Source organism: Coregonus lavaretus (assembly GCF_964263955.1).
Source record: "Coregonus lavaretus genome assembly, chromosome: 3".
NCBI lineage: Eukaryota > Metazoa > Chordata > Actinopteri > Salmoniformes > Salmonidae > Coregonus > Coregonus lavaretus.
The window spans coordinates 5,987,746-5,998,502 of NC_139990.1; the positions used below are offsets into that span (position 1 = coordinate 5,987,746).

The 10,757-nt window shown below is 47.2% G+C and overlaps 1 protein-coding gene across 1 annotated transcript in view; it reads right to left on the reverse strand.

Moving 5' to 3' along the window:
• slc25a13 (solute carrier family 25 member 13) overlaps window positions 1-10,757 on the reverse strand; it is a gene marked incomplete at both ends in the record, with an annotated part of 93,631 nt that overhangs the window by 39,466 nt on the left and 43,408 nt on the right. Inside the window, 4 exons of the mRNA XM_084158346.1 lie at window positions 2,845-2,925; window positions 6,354-6,406; window positions 9,026-9,184; window positions 10,071-10,155. Coding sequence (XP_084014472.1) covers window positions 2,845-2,925; window positions 6,354-6,406; window positions 9,026-9,184; window positions 10,071-10,155 — 378 coding nt within the window. The remainder of the gene's footprint in view (window positions 1-2,844; window positions 2,926-6,353; window positions 6,407-9,025; window positions 9,185-10,070; window positions 10,156-10,757) is intronic.

Genomic DNA, 10,757 nt, shown 5'->3' on the forward strand with positions numbered 1-10,757 from the left:
AGACTACTGGTCTGGGACCTGTCGCCTGTCAGACTACTGGTCTGGGACTGTCGCCTGTCAGACTACTGGTCTGGGACTGTCGCCTGTCAGACTACTGGTCTGGGACTGTCGCCTGTCAGACTACTGGTCTGGGACTGTCGCCTGTCAGACTACTGGTCTGGGACTGTCGCCTGTCAGACTACTGGTCTGGGACTGTCGCCTGTCAGACTACTGGTCTGGGACTGTCGCCTGTCAGACTACTGGTCTGGGACCTGTCGCCTGTCAGACTACTGGTCTAGGACTGTCGCCGGAGCCCAAACCAACACTTTCACAGCTTCCAAATCATATAAACAGACTTCATGTGATGTGGCTGAAGTATCTGTGTGTGTCTGTTTATGTGTGTGTGTGTGTGTGTGTTTGTGTGTGTGTGTGTGTGTGTGTGTGTGTTTCTGTGTCTGTGTCTGTGTGTCGGTGTCTGTGTGCATGCATGCATGTGTGTGTTTGTGCGTGTACGTGTGTGTACACGCATGCATGTCTGAGTCTTTGCGTCTGTGTATGTGTGTGTGTGTCTCTCTGTGAGCGTGCATGTGTATGCTTGTGCGTGTGAGTATGTGTGTGTGTCTCTCTGTGAGCGCATGTGTGTGTGTGAGTGATAACAGGAGAGTGATGCACCAGCACTAACACCATGGGCTGAGACAGGATGAAAGGAGCTGTCAGAACAGCTCACAGTGAAAAATAGGAAAAATCCATCCATCCTCACTCCACAATGCCATGGTATCATTTTGGATATGGAAAAGATGTTTCACAGCGGTTTCGATGGTTACAATGATTCTCTACACTATACTTGCTTGTTTTGTCACATAAACTGAAATTAGGCAAACTACTAGAATTTTAGCAACCAGGAAATGGCGGAGCGATTTCTGCATAGTGTATCCTTAAGTCATAACCTTAATTGAGCTGTATACGGGTCACATAATGACTTGTGTATCCCTAAATATTCTGCTTTAGTGATCGGCATCAAACAGGTTCGTGGTGAAAGGCCTCTCTCTATTCATTGGTTGAGGGGGTGACGCTATAGAGTCAGGTAGACCCAAAGGGATGAGGTGGGGGGAGAGGGGGGGGGGGGTCAGAGTGTGTGACAGCTCACTGATCAAACACAGGCTATGTGTAGTGGGGTCGAGTTGGGGGAGGGGGGCAGTCTCAGGTAGCAGTCTCTTTATGTCTTTCTTTCAACAGGGATATATGGCTTTCTACTATGTCCCTCTATGTTGATATAGTGTTTACCGTACAGCTCTCTCTGTGTTGATATAGTGTTTACCATACAGCTCTCTCTGTGTTGATATAGTGTTTACCGTACAGCTCTCTCTGTGTTGATATAGCGTTTACTGTACAGCTCTCTCTGTGTTGATATAGTGTTTACCGTACAGCTCTCTCTGTGTTGATATAGTGTTTACCGTACAGCTCTCTCTGTGTTGATGGAGGTTGATATAGCGTTTACCGTACAGCTCTCTCTGTGTTGATATAGCGTTTACCGTACAGCTCTCTCTGTGTTGATATAGCATTTACCGTACAGCTCTCTCTGTGTTGATATAGTGTTTACCGTACAGCTCTCTCTGTGTTGATATAGTGTTTACCGTACAGCTCTCTCTGTGTTGATATAGTGTTTACCGTACAGCTCTCTCTGTGTTGATGGAGGTTGATATAGCGTTTACCGTACAGCTCTCTCTGTGTTGATATAGTGTTTACCGTACAGCTCTCTCTGTGTTGATATAGTGTTTACCGTACAGCTCTCTCTGTGTTGATATAGCATTTACCGTACAGCTCTCTCTGTGTTGATATAGTGTTTACCGTACAGCTCTCTCTGTGTTGATATAGCATTTACCGTACAGCTCTCTCTGTGTTGATATAGTGTTTACCGTACAGCTCTCTCTGTGTTGATATAGTGTTTACCGTACAGCTCTCTCTGTGTTGATATAGCGTTTACCGTACAGCTCTCTCTGTGTTGATATAGTGTTTACCGTACAGCTCTCTCTGTGTTGATATAGTGTTTACCGTACAGCTCTCTCTGTGTTGATATAGCGTTTACCGTACAGCTCTCTCTGTGTTGATGGAGGTTGATGTAGCGTTTACCGTACAGCTCTCTCTGTGTTGATATAGTGTTTACCGTACAGCTCTCTCTGTGTTGATATAGTGTTTACCGTACAGCTCTCTCTGTGTTGATATAGTGTTTACCGTACAGCTCTCTCTGTGTTGATATAGTGTTTACCGTACAGCTCTCTCTGTGTTGATATAGCATTTACCGTACAGCTCTCTCTGTGTTGATATAGCGTTTACCGTACAGCTCTCTCTGTGTTGATATAGCATTTACCGTACAGCTCTCTCTGTGTTGATATAGTGTTTACCGTACAGCTCTCTCTGTGTTGATGGAGGTTGATATAGCGTTTACTATACATCTCTCTGTGTTGATAGTGGAGCGGCAGGTAGCTTAGTGGTTAAGAGCGTTGTGCCAGTAACCGAAAGGTCGCTGGTTCTAATCCCCGAGCCGACTAGGTGAAAAATCTGTCGATGTGCCCTTGAGCAAGGCACTTAACCCTAATTGCTCCTGTAAGTCGCTCTGGATAAGAGCGTCTGCTAAATGACTAAAATGTAAATTTAAAATGTTGATGGAGGTTGATATAGCGTTTACTATACATCTCTCTGTGTTGATGGAGGTTGATATAGAAATACTGTATGTCACCACTGTATGTCTCCACTGAATGTCTCTGTGTTGATGGAGGTTGATATAGAAATACTGTATGTCTCCACTGAATGTCTCCACTGTATGTCTCTGTGTTGATGGAGGTTGATGAATAAGATTAAACTCACACATGCACCAGCTAGGATCTCAGCAGGTACTGGGATTGATCCATCTGTCTGTCTGGTCTTCCCTCTGATAAAGTCATTCACCTGCGGTGAGAAGACTAAGCATTAGACACACAAACACAGACACAGACAGACACACAAACACACACACAGACACAAACACACAGACACACACACAGACAGACACACCCACCGACACAGAGACACACACACACACACACAAACACACACACAGACACACAGACAGACACACACACAAACACATAGACAAAATACAGCGGGAGTGGATATTGGTAAGCTAAAGGGCCACTAGTAATGTGATTGTAGTAACAGTAATATTTCACTGTGAGACTACTAATACAGGTACCACACACGAGTTGGACTATAAGTACTTTCACTTTTCATCATGCAGCCTGATTGAAACAGACATAGCTCTCTGTCCTTGTACTCTTGGATGTAAGTGCTGCATTCAACACGGTTGACCATGATGTCCTTCTGGACAAACTGGAGAGGTGGGTTGGCCTCTCCGGTCCAGTTATAAATTGGTTTAGGACCTATTTAACCGGTCAAGAGTTTTTTGTTACCCTTGGTGAACTTAACTCAGAGAAAATACATATCACATGTGGCATTCCACAAGGTTTGATTTTGGGTTCGGTACTGTTCAGTTTATACACTGCTAAAAAAAATAAAGGGAACACTTAAACAACACAATGTAACTCCAAGTCAATCACACTTCTGTGAAATCAAACTGTCCACTTAGGAAGCAACACTGATTGACAATACATCTCACATGCTGTTGTGCAAATGGAATAGACAACAGGTGGAAATTATAGGCAATTAGCAAGACACCCCCAATAAAGGAGTGATTCTGTAGGTGGTGACCACAGACCACTTCTCAGTTCCTATGCTTCCTGGCTGATGTTTTGGTCACTTTTGAATGCTGGCGGTGCTTTCACTCTAGTGGTAGCATGAGACGGAGTCTACAACCCACACAAGTGGTTCAGGTAGTGCAGCTCATCCAGGATGGCACATCAATGCGAGCTGTGGCAAGAAGGTTTGCTGTGTCTGTCAGCGTAGTGTCCAGAGCATGGAGGCGCTACCAGGAGACAGGCCAGTACATCAGGAGACGTGGAGGAGGCCGTAGGAGGGCAACAACCCAGCAGCAGGACCGCTACCTCCGCCTTTGTGCAAGGAGGAGCAGGAGGAGCACGGCCAGAGCCCTGCAAAATGACCTCCAGCAGGCCACAAATGTGCATGTGTCTGCTCAAATGGTCAGAAACAGACTCCATGAGGGTGGTATGAGGGCCCGACGTCCACAGGTGGGGGTTGTGCTTACAGCCCAACACCATGCAGGACGTTTGGCATTTGCCAGAGAACACCAAGATTGGCAAATTCGCCACTGGCGCCCTGTGCTCTTCACAGATGAAAGCAGGTTCACACTGAGCACATGTGACAGACGTGACAGAGTCTGGAGACGCCGTGGAGAACGTTCTGCTGCCTGCAACATCCTCCAGCATGACCGGTTTGGCGGTGGGTCAGTCATGGTGTGGGGTGGCATTTCTTTGGGGGGCCGCACAGCCCTCCATGTGCTCGCCAGAGGTAGCCTGACTGCCATTAGGTACCGAGATGAGATCCTCAGACCCCTTGTGAGACCATATGCTGGTGCGGTTGGCCCTGGGTTCCTCCTAATGCAAGACAATACTAGACCTCATGTGGCTGGAGTGTGTCACAGTTCCTGCAAGAGGAAGGCATTGATGCTATGGACTGGCCCGCCCGTTCCCCAGACCTGAATCCAATTGAGCACATCTGGGACATCATGTCTCGCTCCATCCACCAACGCCACGTTGCACCACAGACTGTCCAGGAGTTGGCGGATGCTTTAGTCCAGGTCTGGGAGGAGATCCCTCAGGAGACCTTCCGCCACCTCATCAGGAGCATGCCCAGGCGTTGCAGGGAGGTCATACAGGCACGTGGAGGCCACACACACTACTGAGCCTCATTTTGACTTGTTTTAAGGACATTACATCAAAGTTGGATCATCCTGTAGTGTGGTTTTCCACTTTAATTTTGAGGGTGACTCCAAATCCAGATCTCCATGGGTTGATAAATTTGATTTCCATTGATAATTTTTGTGTGATTTTGTTGTCAGCACATTCAACTATGTAAAGAAAAAAGTATTTAATAAGATTATTTCATTCATTCAGATCTAGGATGTGTTGTTTAAGTGTTCCCTTTATTTTTTTGAGCAGTGTATATATTACCCCTTGGCAGCGTTATCAGGAAGCACAGCATTGATTTTCACCGCTACGCAGACTATACACATCTTTACATTTCTGTGTCACCAGAGGATTTTAGCTCCACTGATAAACTATTAGACTGTATCAGTGATTTAAATACTTGGATGGCTCACAACTTCCTTCAGCTAAATTAAGACAAGACCGAGGTACTTATTGTTGGAGCCAAAGCACAGAGAGAGAATCTGGCCACACGTTTTAATTCACGGGCAAAAAATATAAAACACCAGGTAAAAACCTAGGTGATACTTTAGATTCTGAACAAAATTTTGCATCACACATTAGGAATGTGACCAAAATAGCTTTTTACCACCTGAGGAACATTGCCAAGGTGCGGACGTTTCTCTCTCAGGCTGATACAGAGAGACTCATCCATGCTTTTATTACAAGTAGGCTTGACTACTGTAATGCTCTCCTGTCTGGTGTACTGACCAAGACCATACGGAGAGCACACATTACACCAGTTTTAAGGTCTCTGCACTGGCTGGCTGTGAGTTTAAGAATTAATTTAAAGATTCTTCTATTGTTTTTTTTATCAATCCACGATTGTGCACCCCAATACATGTCAGATATGCTTTTAAGTTATTTACCCAGTAGGTCCCTCATGTCCTCTGGCACTGGCCTTTTAACTATCCCAAAGCCTAGGACCAAGAGGCATGGAGAGGCAGCCTTTAGTTACTATGCCCCCAGCCAGAGAACCTGAGGGGGGCCGAAACTGTGGACATATTTAAAAGAGATCTTAAAACACATTTTTTGCTTTGCTTTTCCTTACGGTGCTTTTTAGTTGTTTAGTTTTTGTTATTTTTGTGTTTTTTATCTTATGTTTGTTGTGAAAAAAATATTTCAGCTTTTTTTATTTTTTTTATTTTTTGTGAAGCACATTGCGTTGCATTCCATGTCTGAAATGTGCTGTATAAATAAAGCTTGATTTGATTTGATACATTGGGGTTTGATTTGATACATTGAGGGGGGTGGGGTGTGTGTATGTGTGTGTGTGTGTGTGCATGCATGTGTGTGTATGTGTGTGTGCATGCATGTGTGTGTATGTGTGTGTGCATGCATGCGTGCGTGCGTGTGTTTGAGTGAGTGTGTGTGCACATAAAATCTGTATTGTATATTAAACTAAAACTAGAGGTAAATGTTCAACTAGGGCCCAGTGAGGGGCTCCGTGGTGACTGGGGCCTGACTGGTCTCCATGTGGAGAAACAAGGCACTTACTGTCAGCTTTATGGCTTTCTCCGGGGCCACACCCAGTAGCTGTGGTACCAGACCTATCATTAGGACACAACATGATTAGAAAAGAGAAGGGCCAAGGAAGTCCAACACACACACACAAACACACAAACACACACACTGGCGGGCAGCAGCACAGCACAGCACAGCACAGTCCCCCTCCACATTAAACACACACCCTGCTGTATCCAATTCAGCCTGATCCCCCTGACACTAATGAACACTAGTGATGTGGGGTGTGGGGACATCAGGGGCTTAACAGACTAACAAAGTGAAAGAAACTCCTTCCCAGAATAGAAAGGTAGACAGAAAACACTCTAACCAAAGTTTATAAGGCCCTCAATTACAACCCAAAGACTTCCAGACGGATAGAAATAAACCATATAATGTGATTCGAGTGTGTTGGATGACCCATCTCAAGCCTAATAGTGGAGGGGTTGGAGGGGGGCAGTGAACGCAGGGCCCAAAACAGGCCACACAGACACAGGAGCACAAACATATGATTAGCATGATTTCAGCTGGGCTGGGACTCACAAACAGAAATAGGAGCGTTAGTTGTGTTTGTGGCAGGGCTGAGAACCACACAAAAGTCATTGTATTATTAAATGGCCCATAGCAGTTCACAGTCGTAGTTAGAGATGCTTATTGTTTTCTCATGCTGCTGCGTTGTTCCCGTCTCGAGACCATGACATCATCCTAGTGTTTGCAGCGTGTGCATGCGTTTGTGTGTGTGTGTTCTGGTCTGGCTGTCTCACCATTCTAATGCTCACCTCATTCAGTAATGGGAAACAGGGGAGGTGAAGGAAAAAGCTCAGCTTCATTCCATTACAACAGAAACATCCCCTGAGTTGGCTTATGACACTCTCCTCAGTGGCTAATATAACATAACCAGCTTTACTACACAGTAGATACATGTTAATGGGGGAATTGCGAATAACAATATATGTGTTTCCTTCTGGAGTCTCTGAAATTGTCTTCCTCATCTAAACTTGTTTTGTAGTGGAACTGTACTATGTGACCTGGTGACTGGATGGCCATTCAAATACAACTGTATCGTTTGATGTTTGGTCACATGATGTCTAGGAGTGGAGAACAGAGAGCTGGTATCTGCCAGTGTACCACTACCTTGGAGCCAGGTCTGTCTGACCGTGTGTCTGTAATAACAGAGACCTCTTTAAAGGCTTGATGTCCTCTGACAGACACTAAGGATTCCCACCGCCTCTTAGAACCCTCAGGGGAGAACTCACCTGTCAATCATAAAAGCCACCTCCCCTTTTCAAATCACATGATATCGTGTGTTGTTCAAGAACCTTCCTACCCCTCCCTGCCTCTCCCTCCCTCCTTCCCCTCCCTCTCCTTCCTCCCTCTCCCTCCTACCTCCACTCCCTCTCCCTCCTGCACCCGCTCCCTCCCTCTCTCTTCCTCCTACTCCCCGCTCCCTCTCCCCCCTTCTACCCCCGCTTCCTCCTCCCTCCCTCCTCCCTTCCGCTACCTTTCCCTCCTACCACCCCGCTCCCTCCTCCGTCCTGCTACATCCCTCTCCCTCCCTCTCCTTCCTCCCTCTCCCTTCTCCCTCTTCCTCCTACCACCCGCTCGGTCTCCCACCCGCTCCCTCTCACTCCTCCCTCCCACTCCTCCCTCCCTCCCTCCCTCCTAACCCCGCTCCCTCTCCCTCCTACCCCCCCTCCTCCTCCCTCCTACCCCCGCTTCCTCCTCCCTGCCCTCCCTCCCTCCTAACCCCGCTCCCTCTCCCTCCTACCCCCCCTCCTCCTCCCTCCTACCCCCGCTTCCTCCTCCCTGCCCTCTCTCCCTCCTACCCCTGCTCCCTCTCCCTCCTAACCCCGCTCCCTCTCCCTCCTAACTCCCCTCCCCCTTCCTCCTACCCCCGCTTCCTCCTCCCTCCTCCCTCTCCCTCCTAACCCCCTCCCTCTCCCTCATACCACCCGCTCCCGCTCCCTCTCCCTCCTAACCCCGCTCCCTCTCCCTCCTACCCGCCTCCTCCCTCTCCCTCCTAACCCTCCTCCCTCCCCCTCCTACCCCCCCGCTCCCACTCCTATCCTACCCCCTCCTCCCTCTCCCTCCTAACCCTGCTCCCTCTCCCTCCTACCCCCCCGCTCCCTCTTCCTAATACCCCCCGCTCCCTCTCCCTCCTACACCCCGCTCCCTGAGTGCAGGTACTTATTATATTTATGCCAGTTGAAGTCTGGCAGGGGCAGTCACACACTACCATTGTGACAGAGCTCTGCTGGTATGTGGCCTTTGCGTGCAACATGCATTGTCTCCACGAAACTCCCGAGACTACCTTTAATCACTTCAAAGAAGCCAGGTCAGAGGGAAGGTGAACTCAAACCCGCCCTCCTCTCCTCTCTCCTCTTCCCCCTCTCTTCTACCACACCTCTAAACCCCATCTGTTGTTGTGATGGAGTGAGATGAAGTCGAAGCTGATCTCAGGTCAGATTAGTGTTTTCATTCTTATTGTTATGGTTGGGATTAGATGAGGGTAAGCTGATCCTAAATCTGTGCCTACCTCTACCCAGAGCTGTAGTGATGATCATTAGCCTATCACTACATTCTAAATAGTGTACTACTCTGGCTAAAAGCAGTGTACTATATAGGGAATAGGGTGCCATTTGGGACACAACCCGTCTGGTACTGACCTCTATAGAGGCCGAAGAAGCCTTCATAGCGCACCACCTTCTTAAAGCAGTCAAAGCTGTTCTTGTACATGAGCTCTTCCACCAGGGAGCCTGTGGTCCTCTGGTTCTGCATCCTGGTCTTCACTAGGTCTATAGGATAAACTGCTGTGGCTCCCACAGCTGGAAAAACACGTTACATAAACGTTATTAAGGCGTTATGAAGGTAGTAGAGGAGAGGAAAGAAGTTAGAAAGACGTCATTAGGTTGTTATTGCGGTATATAGGTCTTCACCAAGATCTATAAATACATTATTATTTTACTAAGTTACCATGAAGTGTAGTAAAGGCATTACAAAGGTGTCATAAAGACGTTACAAAGACGTTCAGATAACATTCATGCAAAGTAGGCAACATCACATTGACGTTTCGAAAACATTACAAAGTACAGTGCTGTCACACTGTTTTACAGCAACCTGGGACAGGTGAGGATGAGGAGGGTGAGACAAAAGAGGAAGATAAGGAAGGTGTGTGGTGATGGTAATGGTGGGGGACATCAAACGATCCAAAATGGAGGCGCAGTTGTCTGGATTTTACAGGCTCGTCAGTCATGTGTTATCTGACGGCTCTGCGACTATACACAAAGAGGGGGTCCAACCGACCAACAGGTTTAATTAGAGAGGGGACGGTCAGGGAGGGCGCTACCTCCTTATTAACCTGTCTCCTGTAGAGGGGGAGGAGGGAGGATGGAAGGGGGGAGAGGGACACGACCGCACCCTTCCCCCAAAAAGCCCCCTCTCTCTGATCAGTCACAGGTACAAAAGAGTCCAAACACAGGGAGGTTCCTGTCCTCTTTAAGCGGTGGAGGAATCGCCCCTGCAGAACGCAATAGGAAGCCCTTTGTTTTCTCATTTTCTTTTGAGGGTGGAGGGTGAGGGGGTAGTGGTGACATGGGGCCTGCCCCAAATGGCACCTTTTTCCCTATATAGTGCACTACTTTAAGGGATCTGGTCAACAGTAGTGCACTATATAAGAATTGGGGTGCCATTTAAGATGCAGACGTGACTTACCGCCAGCGATGGAGCCGAGGCCGAACCTGTAGGCGGACTCTGCTACCTGGATGAGAACAGATCGGGACGGGTCCCCACCGGACAGCTGAAAGAGAGACACGACAGAGAGAGAGAGAGAGAGAGAGAGAGAGAGAGAGAGAGAGAGAGAGAGAGAAGAGATGGTGAGAGAGAGAGAGAGAGAGAGAGAGAGAGAGAGAGAGAGAGAGAGAGAGAGAGAGAGAGAGAGAGAGAGAGAGAAAGAGAGAGAGAGGGAGGGAGGGAGAAGAGATGGTGAGAGAGAGAGAGAGAGAGAGAGAGAGAGAGAGAGAGAAAGAAAGAAAGAAAGAAAGAAAGAAAGAAAGAAAGAAAGAAAGAAAGAAAGAAAGAAAGAAAGAAAGAAAGAAAGAAAGAAAGAAAGAAAGAAAGAAAGAAAGAAAGAAAGAAAAGAGAAGAGAGAAAGATATAAGCAAAAACCAAAACATCCCATGTTTCAATCAGACGTCAGTGCTGCCATCGATTCCCATGCTGTAGTTGAGCCATTAGTCCCATCTTGATTCTCACAGAGTAACAAGATAAGTCAACTATTGCATTTCCAAAAAAATCTCATTTACATTCAGTCCTACATAAATTCAGATCAGACAGTTTACACGCGTCATCAGAATCACTTTGTTGCCTATATTTCATCAGTCCTTTAGAAGAGTTTAATGA